At 24.7% G+C, this 20162-nt stretch overlaps 2 protein-coding genes across 3 annotated transcripts; one reads left to right on the top strand and one right to left on the bottom strand.

Annotated features, from left to right (window-relative positions):
- The first annotated feature begins 472 nt into the window (after nucleotides 1–472).
- On the top strand, nucleotides 473–9069 carry LOC107992764 (TATA-binding protein-associated factor 172). Of its 2 annotated transcripts, none has more exons than XM_028664363.2 (15): nucleotides 473–697; nucleotides 1233–1282; nucleotides 1533–1780; nucleotides 1855–2204; nucleotides 2274–2619; nucleotides 2690–3312; nucleotides 3399–4174; nucleotides 4242–4812; nucleotides 4897–5191; nucleotides 5273–5574; nucleotides 5648–5961; nucleotides 6059–6809; nucleotides 6946–7224; nucleotides 7307–7945; nucleotides 8305–9069. In XM_028664363.2, the coding sequence occupies exons 2-15, from the start codon at nucleotides 1272–1274 to the stop codon at nucleotides 8500–8502; spliced, it is 5703 nt and encodes a 1900-aa protein (XP_028520164.1). In that variant the 5' UTR covers nucleotides 473–697; nucleotides 1233–1271; the 3' UTR covers nucleotides 8503–9069. The 2 variants fall into 2 exon arrangements, with proteins under 2 accessions (XP_028520164.1, XP_016904310.1); XM_017048821.3 differs by having other exon boundaries at nucleotides 476–697; nucleotides 1852–2204.
- Nucleotides 8804–20025, bottom strand: LOC107992766 (alkyldihydroxyacetonephosphate synthase). Its single transcript, XM_017048822.2, has 6 exons — nucleotides 19883–20025; nucleotides 19244–19333; nucleotides 13365–13645; nucleotides 10850–11138; nucleotides 10093–10402; nucleotides 8804–9868 (listed from the first exon to the last, which is right to left on the bottom strand). The coding sequence occupies exons 1-6, from the start codon at nucleotides 19969–19971 to the stop codon at nucleotides 9095–9097; spliced, it is 1833 nt and encodes a 610-aa protein (XP_016904311.2). The 5' UTR covers nucleotides 19972–20025; the 3' UTR covers nucleotides 8804–9094.
- Nucleotides 20026–20162: the final 137 nt, after the last annotated feature.

The raw sequence follows: 20162 nt of genomic DNA, 5'->3' as shown, positions 1-20162 counted from the left end.
TATTATTTTACATATATATTCTTATTTTAATCTTTAATTTATATCGAAATTTCAAACTTAAATTTTAGTTTTACACTTAAAAAAGTGTATAAAAAATTGTTCATATATTAGAATTTATAAAATGATATAATTATATAATTTTAATTTTAAATAAGTAAATATAAAATTTTTAAAACGATGTATAAAAATGTAAAAAAGAATTTCCTAAGAATCATGAATAATTGAATTGAATAGAATTATTAAAAAGTAAGAGAATAACAAAAAGCATACATATGCGATCTTTAATAAAGGAATTATAAAATATAAAATTATAAAATAATTTTAAAAGAAGTAGCGCTCCTAGAACATATGTGTACGCGGCATAATTTCTTCCTACGCATAAAGCATGTGCAACTTAATGTGATCATTGCACGAAGAAAACGTTGATTGGTTCATCGATCTATAAGATGCAAATAATCCACCAATGAGAGTAAAATTGGGGGACAAAACTCAGGTTCCTCTGCAACATGGCTGTCAGTATAAATTTGATGCTTGTAACATGCGTTTCTCTCCGAAAAATTTGACAAGTAGTCTGTCTAGCTGTCGACTTTTTCGAAATATACAGCGTAATGTGATTTTCGGGGAATCAATAGAGTGGGAAACGGCTATGCGGGTTAGCTGAAACCTAGCAATTAAATATATTATATTTTAAAATCAGGTATACTGAACGACCGTTCATGATTATTTATTTATATGTCCATATTGTGTTTTTTATAATATCTCAAAAAATATGACGTTATGCTTAATTTTCTTAATTAAAACTTATATCATTTTCCCCAATTTTTTCATTATATAGATCTCAAAACTTTGTATCGATTAAAAAACATTCTCGCAGATGTCATCTATCATTTTCTTTATTAATCAAACTGCAACAAACTTTCGTTCTTAAACTTGACAATCGATTTTTTTTATTTAGATCATTTTCTTCTTTTTATTAAATAAATAATAAATAATATACTGTTTATTTTGATATTTTCTGTACTCCATTTTATTTTGCACAGCTGGTATATTTCCATATATTTTCAATCAAATTTTTGTGATATTTAACAATACTTTATATATATATATTTATATTTATTTCCTTGTAAATATTAATATTATATATAATAATTTTTAATAATAATCTCTCATTTGTATCTGTAAAAATTATATATAAATTATGTATACATATTATCATCTTATTTTGATTTTAGGGATTTATAGCTGTTTATTGATCAACATTACTTATAAACATGACATCAAGGTAAAATACTGATAATTATTTATTTAAAATAAAATATATAAAGTAATATTAATGTTTATAATATTTACAATTTTAAAAATAAATATCTTATTTTATTAATCATATTTTATTATGATATAATAATGAATACAATTTAATAATTAAGAATTATTATTAAGATTTAAATATATTTTTGTAAAATAGATTATTATTTATAACTTTATATAATAATAAAAAAAATTTTATGACAATTATAATGCATTTCTACTAGGCTGGATAGGCTATTCATATTATTAGAAACAGGGACAAATGCAGTAACTAAAAGAGCTGCAGCACAACAGTTAGGAGAAGCACAAAGATTACATCCTCATGATTTACATCATTTATTAGCAAGAGTTTGTACTCTACTAAAATCTCCACAATGGGATACTAGAGTTTCAGCTGCACAAGCTATACAAGCTATACTTGCTCAAGTCCCTGTTTGGGATCCACTACCTATAAAAAAAGAAACACATACAGGTAATTAATTTTATTTTTGTTGTTATTTAAATTTATTATATTTTATTTATAATATTATTTTTAATTGGTAGAAGATGGTGGAATAAAAAAATCAAATAATAAATTAAATTTGGAAGATTTTGATATGGAAAAGATTTTAGCACGTAGTTCACATCTTACTGGATCAGAAGGCAGTGAATATGATTTAATTGCTGTTGATGGAGAACAAATGTTACTTCCCAATCAAGAAGAAAAAATTGCTGCTAAGTTAGGTCTTCATCCACAATTAATAGGAGTTGATACATCAGAATTGTTTACAGCTGAAGATCTTACTCCAATAGTATTACCACCTACCTCAAATATACAAACTAAAGTATCTCTGAGTGAAACATTAAAACAATCTGGTGGTCTTAGTAGACGTGAAATGAATAGAGCTAGACGTAAGGTAATATATAATCATTTCATTGAAATCTTATTATCAAAAATATGATTATTTAAAATATTTATTAAATAGGCACGACAATCGGTTTCGAAACGTTCACGAGAATCGGATGACCATCGTAACAACGAAGATTATCATAATAATTCAAATGCTCAATCTCCCGTTAGTACGGGAGAATCGTTAAATAAAAAAATTAAATTAGAGGAAGTAATTTCATCAGAAATTGGCATTAATTATACACAGACTGAATCAACCAATGGAGTACCAGATAGTACTGGTTGTTGGCCAGATACTTTGATAGATTGGCCTTTAGAATCATTTACAGAAAATCTCTGTCAAGATTTATTTAGTCAAAAATGGGAAATAAGGCATGGAGCAGCAACTGCGTTACGAGAACTCATAAAACTTCATGGGAAAAGTATGAAAATATTAACAATTATAAATTACAATAAAAGAGTTATACAATAAAATTAATTAAAATCTAACAGGCGCAGGTAAATCAAGGGATCAAACTATAGAAGAAATGGCAGAAAGTCATTATCAGTGGCTTATTGATGCCGCTCTGCGATTATTATGTGTCTTAGGACTAGATAGATTTGGCGATTTTGTTTCTGATCAAGTAGTTGCACCTGTACGAGAAACATGTGCCCAAGCACTAGGTTCTCTTTTATTATTAGTGCCAAATAAAAATGATAATGAAAATAAAAATGGAGGAATTATAGGAATACTTTCAGTTATGCTAAAACTTTTAGAACATGACGAATGGGAAGCTAGACATGGTGCATTACTTGCACTTAAATATTTGCTTGCTGTACGAGATGATCTATTAGATGACATTTTACCGAGAATATTTCCAGCTACTATGAAAGGTCTTTCTGATCCTGTTGATGATGTAGGTGCTGCTGCAGCAAGTGCACTCATACCAGTAGCATCTGCTTTACCACGTTTATTAAAACCATCAGAATTGGAAGCAATTGTAATTCGTCTTTGGGAACTTTTACGTGAACAAGATGATCTAGCAGCAGCATGTAATAGTTTTATGGGATTACTTGCTGCTATACTTTCATTACCTTCGGCACGTGCTTGTCTTACACCTCAACCATTGTCACAAGTAAAAATTAGAATAATACAATTGCTATTTTTTATAATGTTTAATTTTTATATTAATATAATATAGTTTTTATGAATATATTCTAGGTTTTACCACGATTGTGGCCATTTCTTAGTCATTCTAGTTCGAGTGTACGTAAAGCCACTCTACAAACATTACAAACATTAACCGGAGATGACGGTGTTCATAATGAAAATAAAAAAGAACGATGGGGCGAAGGAGGTGGACTTGTTTTGCAAGAAGCTCTTCGTCATGTTTTTCAACGCGTGCTGATAGAACATGTAATTGCCATACAAGATGTAGCTGAACGTGTTTGGGAAAATCTAGTCGTACAAAGTGATCTCGAACTTTTATTACATGCTGCGTGTCCTCTTGTCAGCACTTGGCTCTGTCTTGCTATGCAACCGGAACACGTGCCATTTAATCCGAACTTACTAATGATAATAAGTTCTAGTAAAGCAGCTAAAAGTAACCAAGTTATTGGTATTTGCGATGGACAATCAGATGTTACTAATAATGGAGGAAATAATAATGTCGGCACAAATATAAAATCCATATCTGAATTAAAAGTTTATATTGGTGGAATTGAAACTGTAGCTCAAAATATAAGAAAATCAAATGTAATTCAGGCTCGTTGTAGAGCTGCACGAATGCTAGGATTGTTATCACATTACGTAGTACAACCCGCACCAGGTGTTACTTACACACCAGATGTACCTAGTCCTTCACTTTGTTATGCTAAAGTATTACTGGCACATCTTAATTCGCGCTCAGCATTGCAACGCACTGTTGCAGGTTTAACGATGTCGCATTGGGCGACTGTAAATAACATGAAACCTCCTACAATACCAGATATTCTAAGGTATAAAAATAAATCTTCCTATATTACCTTTAGTTAATGTAATATAATAATAATATGTTTTCAAAAGGAAGAAACTATTGGAGTGTTTGAACGAATGCGTATACTATGATGAGATCGCCACATCTTTTACTCGTCTACTACACGACAGTCGTGATTACATTGCTACTCTCAAACATTATAAATTGCCTGTTCCTATCGAAATAGATGCATCGGGAGTAATGACTCTCGATCAAATTGCAAATCTTGCTGGAAAGCCAATTTCAGAACTTTGTGCCATGGGCAATGGGACAAACTCCGGAGGATCGAGTGGAAATATTAGCGGCTCTTCTAGTACGATTAAGTTGAAGCCAAAGTTGATCGAAAGTTTAGAAGATAGACGAAAAGCATTAGAAATAGGTGCTGCCGATACAGCAGCTCAGCAACTTTCGTATAATGTTATGTCAATGGCGGCACTTGCCGGTGCTGCTACGATGTTACATTGTCTTCCTCCGTCCCCACAACCTTTGAATCCATTGGTAAAACCATTAATGGAATCTATCAAACGTGAAGAAAACGAAGAATTACAAAAGTTAGCTGCAAAGCATTTGTCATATCTAGTTGATCTTTGTGTAGATAGAAAACCTTCTCCTAATGCAAAGGTATAATTACAAAACAACTGAAATTATTAATATAAATAGCTACTATGTTCTTTTAGAATAATTTAGTATAATTTTATGTCGTAGATATCGACCAATTTATGTACATTCCTATGTTCGGATATTGAATTTACACCTCGTGTAAATTGTAATACAGACTCAGATCTATTTGATGGAATTCTTACTTTAAGCAATAGACAAAAACATGCTGAAAGAATAGCTTATAATCGAGGCGCCAATAGTGGACTTGGTGGAAGCAGAGGACCTGGTCGACCGCCAACAACTGAAATTCCTTTAGAAGAATTACTTGCTTGTGAGGAACCTGAAGCTAAAGCTGCTAGAACTCGTCGTCGTGGAGCTACTTTAGCACTTACTGCTATAGGTTTGCAATAAAAAATTCTAATAAATATAATATTAATAAATTATGCAAATTTATAATTCATATATTTTTTTATTTTTATAGCTACGTTATTTGGTTCACAATTACCTACACGTTTACCACATCTTTGGGAATTAATTTTACCGAATATATTACGTGAAGAGGATAAAATCGTTAGTCGTGAAAATACTCAAGAAGAAGTAAATCAGTTAATTTTTGGTTTACAAGTTTTAGAAATTATGGCTCCCAGTCTTGATAAAGCTTTACTGCCTCCCGCTCTAGAATGTCTTTCATGTTTGTGTCAATTATTGGCTCATCCTTACAAAGCTGTTAGACATATGGCATCAAGATGTATTGCTGTATTAGCTACATTAGATACTGAAAAGGTATTATTTTTATTTTTTATTTAATATTTTGTTAATTCTTGATTGTTATCATTATATTAAAATTTTATTTCAGATAATGATTCATGTTACGCGCCGAATAATACCACTTCTAGAAGCAACTGGTGGAGAAAAAATATATTCAACAACTGTAGTAGCACCGAGTGAAGTAGATACAGTAAGACAGGGTGGAGCTGAAGCATTAACGTGCCTTGTCGAAAGTTTAGGTGTTAATATTGTTCCATATGCTGTACTCTTTATGGTTCCTTTACTTGGTCGTATGAGTGATCAAAATCAGGCTGTAAGATTAGCTTGTAGTGCTACATTTGCAACACTTGTACAATTATTACCTCTTGATCCTGGTGCAATTGCAGATCCACCAGATTTAGTGTAAGTTTAAATTTTATTAATGAAAGAAAGAGAATGAACATAAATTTAATATGCATTCAATAAAAATTATGTATTATGCATTTGTAAAATTTTTTAGAGAAAAGAAAGCACAAGAGCGACGATTCTTAGAACAACTTTTAAATCCACGTAGTATTCCAGATACCGAATTACCGATTTTAGTAGCTGCCGAATTACGTTCTTATCAGAGACAAGGCTTAAATTGGTTAAATTTCTTAAATCGTTATCAACTTCATGGAGTTTTATGTGATGATATGGGTCTTGGAAAAACATTACAAACTCTTTGTATATTAGCCTTAGATCATCATCGCAATCCTCATGCTCCACCAAGTCTAGTAGTTTGTCCACCAACTCTGACTGGTCATTGGGTATATGAAGCAGAAAAGTTTTTCGAAACCAAAGATCTTTCGGTATTACAATATGCTGGGACACCACCTGAACGTGAAAAATTACGGCCAAGAGTTACTTATCACAGACTTGTTGTGGCCAGTTATGATATAGTACGTAAAGATATCGATTACTTTGAAACTCGTCAATGGAATTATTGTGTACTTGACGAAGGTCATGTTATTAAAAATGGAAAAACAAAAAGTGCAAAGGCAACTAAACGATTGCATGCAAATCATAGACTTATACTCTCGGGAACACCAGTACAAAATGACGTTCTTGAACTATGGTCCTTATTCGACTTTTTAATGCCAGGTTTTCTAGGCACTGAAAAACAATTTGCGGCAAAGTACTCACGTCCTATTCTAGCTTGTAGAGAACCAAAAGCTGGTCCAAAAGAACAAGAGGCTGGAGCTCTTGCTATGGAAGCACTTCATAGACAAGTAATTGTTTTTTTATATATATTATATTTTTTTTTATTATAATTGAACATATTTATTATTTATATTTATATAGTTACATTATACATTACATTATTCACATTACATAGATAAATTCTTATAATTTTATATTATACAGGTTTTGCCATTTTTACTTAGACGAAATAAAGAAGATGTTCTTCAAGATTTACCACCCAAAATTACACAAGATTACTATTGCGATTTATCATCATTACAACGTATGTTATACGAAGATTTTCGTACTCGACATTCTGCTGCTTTGTTATCTTCTACATCATGTAGTTCGACAGGAAATGATTCACATGGTGGTCACGTTTTTGAAGCTCTACGATATCTACGTAATGTTTGCAATCATCCTAAATTAGTCTTGAATCAACGACATCCATTATATACAACAGTTAGTATAAATGTCTATATCTATTATATCTAGATTTATTTACATGTTTTATTTATTTATTTACTTGATAATTCGTTTTTAGATATGCAATACATTGAAACAACAAAAGAGTACTTTAGCAGAAATAGAACATGGAGCTAAGTTACCTGCATTAAAACAATTATTATTAGATTGTGGCATAGGACAACCCCAACAACAACAAAGTCGTAATTCTGTATCTACTGGTGGTACTCCAGATAATCAACCACCGCAACAGCAACAATTAGTGAGCCAACATCGAGCTCTTATTTTTTGTCAATTAAAAGCGATGTTAGATATTGTAGAAAAAGATCTTCTTCGTATACATCTACCAACGGTTACGTACCTTCGTCTCGATGGAAGTGTACCAGCGGCACAAAGGCATTCCGTAGTAGCACGTTTCAACGCTGATCCATCTATAGATGTGCTTTTGTTAACAACTCAAGTTGGTGGTCTCGGATTAAATTTAACTGGTGCAGATACCGTTATATTTGTAGAACATGACTGGAATCCTATGAAGGATCTCCAAGCTATGGATCGAGCACATCGAATTGGACAAAAAAAAGTAGTAAATGTATATAGATTAATTACAAGATCAACAGTAGAAGAAAAGATTATGGGACTACAGAAATTCAAACTTCTTACTGCAAATACTGTAATTTCAACAGAAAACGCATCTTTGGAAACAATGGCAACTGATCAGGTAATATATACAAATCATTATATTAAATTCTATAATTATAGCTATTATAATAATAATTTTTTAATAAATTTTTTATCTTTTAATAAAAATTTATTAAATACAATTTCTCAATATTATTTTCACAGTTTATTTTTTAAGTTTCAAAGAGATATTATATTAAATTTATTTTAATTATGTATTAAAAATAAAGTATCGTTAAATCTAATAATCTTTAAATAATTATTTAAAATTATAATTGAATATAACTGAAAATGAGATAATAATATTAAATATATTTTATAAGATTTCTGACATATTCTATGACAAATTTGACAAAATTTTCAGTTTATAATAAAATTCATTTAATAATATATTTTTAGCTACTAGATTTATTTTCATTGGATGATAAAGGAAAAAAACAAGAAGCAAAAGATGATGATATACCCAAAATTACTGGGGTTCCAGGCATTAGTCGTTCTGTCCTAGAAATTCTTCCTGAATTATGGGAACAACAACAGTATGATGATGAATATGATTTTGACTCTTTTCTGTCTACTTTAAAGGCTGATAACTTGTGAGCTTATGATTTTATACATCAGTATCATCAATGACATAATAATGTAATAACATATTAATACATATTTAAAATTTTATCATTTTGAAAATGAACATATGTAAATCAGACCTGATAGCAAAACAGTGATTCTATTAATTTTGTAGACTGAAAATAACAAATATTCAATGAATGTATAAAAATATAAGATTTAAATTAGTTATAGATATATATATATATATATATTATATATATTATATATATACTATATATATAAAAAGAAACTTAGATAAATAAGTTGGATGATATTGATTAAGTACTAGAAGTTAAGTAAGTTTTGTTTATTTATAATAACTTATAAAAATGTCGATACAATTACAATTCCGTATTTGTACCAAACAACAGATGAGTCACATTTATTTATATTATACTAGTCTCTTTTATCACTGTTACTTTATACCACCACACATAACAACGATAAAAATGATAATATCAATTGTTTTTTCTTCCTCCTGTTTTTATTCTAAATTTTTCTGAATAGAAACCATTCTTCTGAATAAAATGATTTCTGATATTAGTAAGTCCCAAGCTATCACAATGTTTCAATGTTATTCACTTCATAGTTTTGATACACAATATGAATCTAAATTTCCAGCAGCAAATATATTGTGAGGATCCAAATGTGCTTTGGCTGCACGATAAAGAGATACTCCCATTTTTCCTACTGCTTCTGAATAAAAATAAGAACGTAATTTTCCTACACCGTGATGATGCGATAAAGAACCACCACTTGCAAGAATTTCTTCACGTGCAATGTGTTCAATAGTTTCATATGTTTCTACCGGATTCGAAATATTTTTATAATTAAACGCCATATAAAAGTATACACAACAACCAGCATCATAAGTCTGTGTAACACGACAAGAGATAAGATAATAATCGATTCCACGCGAATAACATTCTCTTATCACTCGTGATTTCACATTTCTACACAATGACAATGTACGACTCCATGAAACAGATGTTTCAAATGATTCAGCCACAATGTAGAAATCAAGACCAAGATCTCGAATATATGCTATAACAAACGTTAGAATATAACCTCGTTCACCATTTGTTTCTCCTGCTGGAATACCATTGTGTTGCTTCGCGATATTATAAATTTGTTGTTCTTGTGCTGCCACCTCAGCAACTGTGTCACCTTCGAACAATAAAGTAGCGACGCATATTTGGTCCCATTTAAAACGTTTTATCCTAGTAATATAAACTTCTTTTAATCCTTGTAGAATTAAACCACCCCAATTAGATTCAGGTCGCAACATTTGACCGAATTGGAATTGTTCATTGTCCATCAATCGTATACTAGCAGGTTGACATCTTGCCTTAGCTACCTGATTCATAAAAATGTAAAGTAATAATATAATGATAAACTTTATGAGAAATAAAGTTAAATTAGTTTTAAAATATTAAATGTTTATAGTAATCAAATTTTTTAATTTTTTAAATAATTAAGAATTTTTATTAAACTTTTGAAAAAATAGTCACAATAGAATCATCAAAAACATATTATTACATATTAAATATTACAATAAATAAATATTAAATAAGCATTTACCTGACGCAACGCTGATACACCGGCTTGAAAATGTGGGAAAACTATGCTACCATATTTGATTACTTTTGGCAATGATCTGACTTTTATCACCACTTCTGTAACGATGCCCAAAGTTCCTTCGCTACCAAGAATCATATGGTCAAAATCAGGACCACAAGAAGCTCTTGGTACTAATATACCTCTTTCTAATGTTATTTCTGGATCTTCCGTTCTACCGGTGACCATTCGCACTCGTACAACTAGGTCTTCAATGTTCCCATATCGATTCTTTTTCATGCCACTTGCCCTCGTCGCAACCCATCCACCTAAACTGTTCTTTCAAAAAATATAATCGATCATATAGCTAATATCCTTGTAATTGCATAAATAATATATAATATTTGACTATTATATATATATATATACCTATATCTATGTATGTACGTATGTATATAGGATAAAATTAATAAAACACTAAACTACTTTCGTACAAAACTATAATGTAATTTTTAGTTTTTTAAGTGAAAATAAAATGTTGCGAAGTATTTTTATCTATTTCTAAAGAAAATATTATTTGTTTTTATCATTTGATAGTTTTGTAATATTTAATATTATCGAGAACTTCATTTATTCGCACCTTTCAATTTCATGCAATAAATATGACAAAAATAATAAACTTATTTTTTAATATTTATTAAAATTTTGATTTATTTTTCACATAAAAATGAAAGAAAGAAGAAAAATAAAATTTTTTTCATTATAATAGAATATCGCATACCTAGAAAATTCGTAGGAATCAGGTTCGTGACCAGAAGTTAGACCATGTAATCGAAGTTGTTTCTCAAGGTCTTGACCGATAATACCAGCTTCACAACAGGCAATTAAATTTTCTCTGTCTATCCATAATATGCTATTCATTTGCGATGTATCCAGCGATATTATTGTTCGTCGTTCATTTGCCGGACAAGAGGAAGCACCGCTTACGCTTGTTCCACCGCCAAATGGAATACAAACCAATCCGTATTGAGCACACAATTTAATTATTTTTACGACATCATCATGGCATTCTAGAAATGCAAACGTGTATATATATATATAATTCTCGAAAAATCAAATTTTAATCAATTAATGTTTAGATTTAACAAATTTGATGAAAATATGATATTTAAAAAAACATAAATAAAAACAATTTTGAAAATTAGAAATCGAAAATATATATTTTGAAATATTTCGGAAACCAAGAATTAAAAAAAGAATTTTTTTTATCTGTGAATATATTAACATTAATTAGATATTTATTTTGTCGTAAATTGATTATTTTTAAAAATCATATCAATTTTAAAACATTTAAATAATTTTTATCGTGAATTAATAGAATGTATATATTTTTAATTATATATAATGCAAATCATAAAAATTACTCAAATAGTGAAAATTATAATTCATTATAATTCATTGAATAAATTTACATAAAAAAAATTATCACAATGAATATTTATTATAAAACGTAAAAATAAAAAAAATGAAAAATACATAATTAATTACTTCCAGTTACGTGAAAAATAATTTTTTGCAAATAATAAATGAAATTTATATTTTTATATAAAATAATATAACAAACATGCTACTTTAATTAATTTTTTAATTTAATTTTTAATTTTTTTTTTGTAAACTTATTAGATTATTATTTCTAAGATATGTAATAATGTGTATGTTCGAGTTTCTGTTATCATAATTTGCTTTCTACGATAATTATAAATAAATATTTATTTTTCACGCAAAACAAATTTCTATTTGAAGAAAAAATAATATTAAATTATAATAAATATAAAAAATAATTCTAATATTCTTTTACATTAAATATAATATTTAAATATTTGTATAAATAAGTTTGATTGAAGATACAGGAAAGTAATTTAAATATGTACGGCATATATAAATTGTACCATGTATAATATAAATTAGAATATATTAATATATTAGAATATATTATTATCATATATATTCGTATAAATTATCATATATAGTATAAATTAGAATTTAATATTCTTTACAAGAATTATTAATATTTAAAATAAATATTTAAAACAAAATATAAATTATAACCGTTTCAATTAATTAATATTATTATAAAATATGAAATAACAATAAAGAAATATCATAAAATATATAAAAAGATATCCTATCAATTTCAAAACTTTTCTTTTAAAATATCTTCGATTATTTCAAATAATAAATAATAATATTATTTATAAATATGTAAAGAAATATATAATGTAATAACAATGATTTTTTTTATAGCATATATATAACAAAAATGTAATTTTATATAAAAATGATGTAAATATATACAATACATGTACGTATAATAATTAAAAAAATACTTGAAAGGAAAGATTATATAAACGTTTTCATTGTATTATTTACGTTTAATATTATTTAATATTACTTACTCGTGTTTAAATTATCAATTCACATTATAAAGTAGAAACATATATTGTACATTGGCTATTACAAAGTAAATAATATAAGTCAAGGTTTGAGAACTTATCTAATTTCCAGATATTTAAATAATTATATTGTAAATAACTATAGATATTAAAATATGTATCTATATTTTTAGAAATTTAAATGAATAATTTTTTAAATTAAATTTAAAAAAAAATTTCTTATCAATAAATTTTAATAATAATACATAAGCTGATACTAAACCTATATGTAAAAGTAATTACAAACTATTACATATTTATTAAACACATGTTAAATACACAAAACAGAATTAGTAAATATACATTGTTCTTAAAAGAAACAAAATAAGAAAATAAAAAATATTTAATGAGCAAAAAATATTTTAAGTTTTTTCCAAAATATATACAAAAATTTATCAGCACATATACTATTCTAAAAATAAAAAAAATGATATATATGTATAAATTAAAAAGTTATAACAATTATAACAAGAATATAAAATAATATATATGGATTTTTTGTTGATATCATAGAGAAATATACCGTTAAGATGGAAACATACTAAGAATAGAATATTTACAATTTGTATTATAAGTTCTAAAAATACTGAAACAACATTGTTTGTATTCCATCTATGGAAAATTGAATTACTAATTTTTCGTCGATTTCTTTTAATTTCACGAAATTTTTTTCTTTGCATTCGCTACTGACACGTATTAATTTATCTTTTCTTATTTCCCATTGCATATTAAAAATATAAAAGAATCACTTCAAGATAATAAGACAAACAAACGAATAAAAAAGATTAATTATAAATTACTCACTCGGCCAGAGCACAACATCCGGTATTCGATCAAGCGATCCATGCTTGAGGAGATATATTTCCCGAAGTGTGTGTCCGTGCGCTCTAATCAATCGATCGATACCTTTTAAGGAATATTCAATTTTTAGTTCTTGAATTGCTTGCAATTGTTCCGGCGAAATAATCGATTCTGGTAGATTTGTTGGTATAGATTGTGATTCCCGTTTCTCGGATAAATCTATACCAAATGTGGTTTGTACCCATTTTGTGAAATATGGAAGTTTCGTGTTACCAATGGGATATCTGTAAATATTTGTTACTGATAATAAAACTGGAATATTTAACAACAATAAAATTTTTAAAAGATTCAATTATAATAATTATAAAGAAATTTTATTTTTTAAATTTCAATTATTTTTTTTTTTTTTTTTTGTAATTTTTGATTTAATCAAATAATAATAATTTTACAAAGATATTCACGAATGTAAGTTTTAAAATAGAAAATTTTTATCATATTAAAATGTTATGCATGGATTTGTTTAAGTATACCTTATCAAAGTTTAAGTATATTTACTTATTTTTCATGAATTTAATATTTTCATAATTATCAGTCAATTATTACATTTACGATTATATATTGATTATAATTTTTTTATTTAAATATATTATATTATATATTATAATATATATTGATCATGTTTTTCTTGTTTTAATTCTAACTTTTTTATTCTAAGTTTTTTCTGTTTTTTTAAGTTTTTTCAGATTTTAATTTCCTTAGCTTTTTATATATTTTTTGCTAGAAAATTATTATTTCTTTTATTCATAGAAAATATTAATATTAACATAATATTAACATCATTATTTTTTTATGTCAAAATGATATAAAAATTAAAAGAAAAAATAAAACATGAACGTCTTTTAGATTAAGATCATTAATAATCATCAGTAATTAAAAAAAAATAAGATGAATTTTTTAACGTATGCATATATTACGTATCGCAATAAATTAATTAATAATCGTTATATCATAGTTATATGAATATGAAAAAGATGGACTTATCCTTTTTTTTAACCTAACATTATACTTTATCATTTTGTATTACATCATAATATTTTATTACTGATCATAGTTGTCTTCGAGCAACGCTGAGAGCAAAATAAATAGCTATGAAACTAGTAGAACGGGAATTTAAAATTTTAGATTTGGTCTAACTATTTGGTCAAACTATATATATTGCCTTGCTGTTTGCTACACAGTACTAATGTAATGTATATAACTCTACGATAAACGTGAAAAAGAAAAATGTAATGTTATTATTCCAACATTGATAAAGAATCAGTTTTGGTAATCAATAAGAAATTAAAGTCATTCAAGATTTTCATGGCTAAAAAAGAGGCCCTGGAATTGGTATACCAGCATTTATCCGCGACAGTATTATAATTATAAATTATAAATTTTAATAAAAGTATTAATATATCGATCATTTTTAATATGACTCTTTTTTACAATTATTTTCCATATCTTATTTTTTTAACATTTGTGCAATCTGGATTTAAAAGTACTAATCGATTTAAATAATAAGAAAATCCAATATTTTTTTTTTTTTTTGAATATTAATTATAAAATGTAGCAATTAAATAAAATATAATAATTAAATTAAATATATATTAAAATATGACTCTTATATTCAAATATACAAATATACAAATAACAAGATATTTGAATATATTTTTAATAATAATAGATACAATAATTATATGATATAAAAAGTACTCATGAAAATTTTTTATTTTAATAATATTTTAAATAAAATTTATATATATATATGTAAATATCTATGAATATATTTACATACATTTACATATGGATTAATTAAAATTACATTTACAATTTAAATTATAAGAAAAAATGATTTTTTTATTATCATTTTGTATTAGAAATTTTTGTCTTGATTATATAGAACAAAGTACAATGTTCAACGTAAAATAAAGAATACAATGCAAAAAAAAAAATATTGAAAAATTATTTTAGACTTTGCTTGTTCTATGTTTGTTTAAGTTTGTTAGAATCAATTGAATGGAAAATAGCAGGTACATGTATTCAATCACATTTTTAAGATCAAAGCAAATAGAACTGAAGAAAATATTCTTAGATAAATTTTCTTGAATAATATAATATGATATAGCATACAATTTATATATGTATGGGTATGTATATTTTATATATATATATATATATATATAAAACTTAAGTTAGGTTAATATATATAATATATACATAATATACCCACATTTATATTATTATTAGTAATACATTATATGCATGTCTATTCGAAGGAATATTTCATTGATATAATACATATAGTATAATCTTTTAAAAATTTGAAATATTGATTGAACTCACATGAATAATTTTTCACATTATATATAAATCAATATTGAATAAAATAAATTAAAATAAAATATAAATATAAATAATAATAATATAATATAATTTTTTCCAAAAAATTGCTTTCAATTATTAATATAATAGAATATATGATATATTATTATTCATCGTTATCAGTACCACTATATTCTGAAATATCGATATTTTTTTATTTGAGAATACCAAATGATTAAAAGACGATATCATGATTGAAAATATCGAATGGATATATTATATTTGATATAGATTGTTGACTTTGTAGCATAAATGAGATGGTATGGTATTGAAGAATATCGTGTAGATGCATCGGATTTCTATATGCATTGAATGAAAGAAATAAAGAAATAGAATAGAATAAAAAATTAAAAATGTTTTTTTAAAAAGATGAATAATAGAATAAATATAAGAGAGAGTTTTAGACAGAATGTATAACAATAAATTAATACATTGTAATATTCTTCGTACAATGCATGTAATGTAGAATATATCTTAATATAAAGTATATTTTTTTAATATAAAGAAAATATAATAAAAAAAAAATAAATAAAATAAAAAGAAAATAAGTACGAAGAAATTTCATAATGTATAACGTAGATAAAATGTAGATAAATATGGAATGTAGATAAAAATATTATAATATCAAATTCAAATAAAAATATATTTATAATTTATTCACTTAATAATAGTTATATTAATAAATTCAATATTTAATAAATAAATAATCTTTTTAGCAGAAATTCTGAATATATCAGTATTAAATATCAGTATAAAAATTCTTATCTTATTTGATGCAATCAATAAAAAATTGGTTTTAGGAAATGGCTTAAGGATATATTATGATAATAATATGATATAGATATATATATATAACTATACATTAAATTTTATTAATGAAAAATATAAATAATAAAGATTTTTTTATATCAATAATATACTTATTTCAAATTTCAAGTTATATCATTATTGCAACAAATAAACGATATGTTAAGAATAATATAACATATGAGAATAATATAAAATATTGTAAATGAACAAAGAAAAAAAAATTTAATGATTAAATGATTTTAAAAATTAAAATAAACACAAAATTATACAAAAATTAAAGCTTATTTTTCAAATTATAAGCAATTTAATTTTCATTTTACCATTGTCCATTGTACCATTGTATTACCCTTCATCAAAAAAATTAAATTATTTATAAGCTTTAAGTTTTAAAAGAATATTCGTTTGTTTAAATTTTTATTCATTTTAATATATCAAATTATTCTTTTATTTTGGTTTAACATGATTCAAATAATACTTATTTTTAAAATTTCTAAATTTATTTTTTTTTTTTTAAATATAATTATCACTTCTTAGAATAATAAATTTAAATTTTGTAGAATTGAATTGTGTTGACAAAAATACGAATTCAAATTTTATTCTGATAAATGTCTACATTAAAATAGCGCAAATTTTAGATTCTAATATTATAATTTTTTTTATCGTATAAATTTTTTAACCTGTTATACAACGAATTGTGTTGACATCAAATTGAACATGAAGAATTCAAAGAGCTAAAAAATTTGAATTCAGAATAATTACACGAATCAGTAACTTTAAACTATTATTTCATTTTTAATTATAGAATACTTACTAATGATTTTATTAAAATAAATTAATTTAATAATATTAAATAAATTAATTCTAATGAATAATAATAATCATTTGTATATCAGTAAATATATATACTTCAAATGTGATAGATAATTTAAATTTTTTAATGGGTTTGACTTGTTATTCCAGTTTTTAAAAACATCTAAAAAGTTTTTAAAAATTTAAAATGTTTATTAAAATTTTTAGTTTAATTTAAAAATAATCATTAAATGAAATATTTAAAATTTTTTTCAATAGAAATGAAAACTCGTTTCAATAGAAAATATTTAATAATTTTTATTAATTTTCCCTCTATCCTCGATCTATTACTTATTACTTATTACAAAAAATTATTATTTTTAATTACATATTAGTTGAATTTTATTTATGTTAACCATAAACCATAAACTTGATTTTTATTTTTAAATTATAATCATATATTTAATTATAACTTATATTTATTTAAATAATATAAATCCTTATAAAAAATTACAAAATTATTACATTTTAATAAACAAATTAAATTACTAAAAGAATTAAATTATTTTAAAAAAGAAAAAAAAATTTAACAAATGATTATTTTATAATTAGATAATCGAAAAAATATTTGTTATATATCTTATATGTATTATATATATTATATTTATATATATGATTATAATAATATAATATATATAAAAATATATATATATTATTATTAAATTAAAATAAAAAAATATTTTATTGAGTATAATTTTTTTAATTTATATAATATTTAATATTAATAAGTATTATTTAAATTTATATATGAAAGTATAAAGTTATATTTTAATATTAAATTAAAGAGAGAAATAAGAAATTATGTTTTAATATTAAATAGAAATAAATAATATATAATGTACATAAATGTTATTTGATATGCAATAAAAATCTGTAAATATGAATTTGCAAATAGTAGTTGGACTTTAATCTGTCTTTAACTGATGGGAAATTATAAGAAAATTAAATGTACTATATATTTTTTTATGTTTTTATATTATTATATATATATATATATATATATATATATATATATATATATATATATATATCCAATTTCATATGCACTCTTCAAATTTTTTATTATAAAATTAATAATAAAAAAAAGTAAACATTTATTTTTTAATTAATTATTAAAATCATATATGAATAATATAAAATATATATATTATATACATAAATATAAAAAATATAAAATCTGAAAATATGATCAATATTAATGTAAATATAAGTAAAAAAATATTAATATCAATATAAAAAACAATATCAACTTTCATTTTTTAAAAAAAGTTATAATAAAAAGGAAATAATTTAATTTTAATTTTTATTTTAATGTGATAATAGATACATATATATACATATATGTATAAAATACATATATATAACACATATATATTTATATTATATTATTATAATATTTTTTTTCAATTTTGTATATCATTAATGTTTTTCATATTATATAATTTCTTTTTTAATTAGAATGAAATATTTATATAATAAATATATAATTTATTCTAAAAATATAAAAAAAAATATATAATTTACTCATTAAACATATAAAAACATATAAAACATATAAAATAAATTTATTTAAAATTTATTTATATTTATTTACTTATTATATTTATTATATTATATTATTATTATTTATTATATTATATTTATTTATTATAAATTTATTTAAAATTTATTTATTTTTCCATAATATAAAATATTTATTCAAAATATAGATATATAAAACATTTATCATATATTAATATTAAAATCTTCTAAATTATATCGATCAAAGATAAATATATAAATATTTATATAAAACTTACCTATTACCAGTAAATTCAATAATATTATTTTCGGTCACACGAAATTCGGAATCCTTATATCCCCATCCATTCCACTTCAGTATTTTTTGTCTTTAAAAATTCAAAACAATATGATTATTTAATATATATTCTCATTTGGAATTAAATTATTTTAAAAAAAATGAAAGAGTTTGCGAAGAAAGATTTGTAACACCCTTAGCGCGCGCGTTTTTTGCACCACGTGACTGATCGAGCAACCAATCGGTAGAAACAGCATTAGTCTCTAGATAGCAAGTACCCGGTAAATAAATTTTGTTGGAAAAATACTATCTAATAACAAAAATAATAAAAGAAGTTAACCGTTCCGACATTTTCGTCATTTGTTGCAAAAATAAATTATGATATTTGAGCATGAAATCATAATTGTCATCGAATGACAAATTTTATCGATCGATTTCTTTCTCTTTCATGCTCGAATACGAAGGGTGCTTTATATTCGCAACATCTGTCGATGAGTCACCTAATACTCAAGGCGTGGCAATAACTAATTTATCAAGATTGTAGCTCTTGTGTGACAATTTATTACAATATTGTTTCTAGAGCGCACGCCGGAATTTATATGAACTGACACAAACTAGAAATTGCCGGTACAAAACTGACCTTTCTTTTGGAACAATACTCTCAAAACGGATGGGTCCATTTAAATTCTTCACATTTTCGTTTGTTTCATTTTTCTGATTAGTCGTCATATCTTATTAACTGCACCACGAAGGGCCTAACCTTTCGATCCGCACAACACGACCAGAAAACTGTAGATGCTTGAGCGCGCGCTCTTCGCGGCACTGTGTTAAGTATTGACACGCGCACCGGCAAACCAAATTTAAATCAATAGAGCCCCCGCCCTGTGACTACCCACCTACCGACTGATCTCGTGAAAAGA

This window comes from Apis cerana, linkage group LG1 (genome assembly GCF_029169275.1).
Source record: "Apis cerana isolate GH-2021 linkage group LG1, AcerK_1.0, whole genome shotgun sequence".
In the NCBI taxonomy this organism is placed as follows: domain Eukaryota; kingdom Metazoa; phylum Arthropoda; class Insecta; order Hymenoptera; family Apidae; genus Apis; species Apis cerana.
Note: the sequence above shows the minus strand (reverse complement) of the source record. Positions and strands in the feature narration are given on the sequence as shown.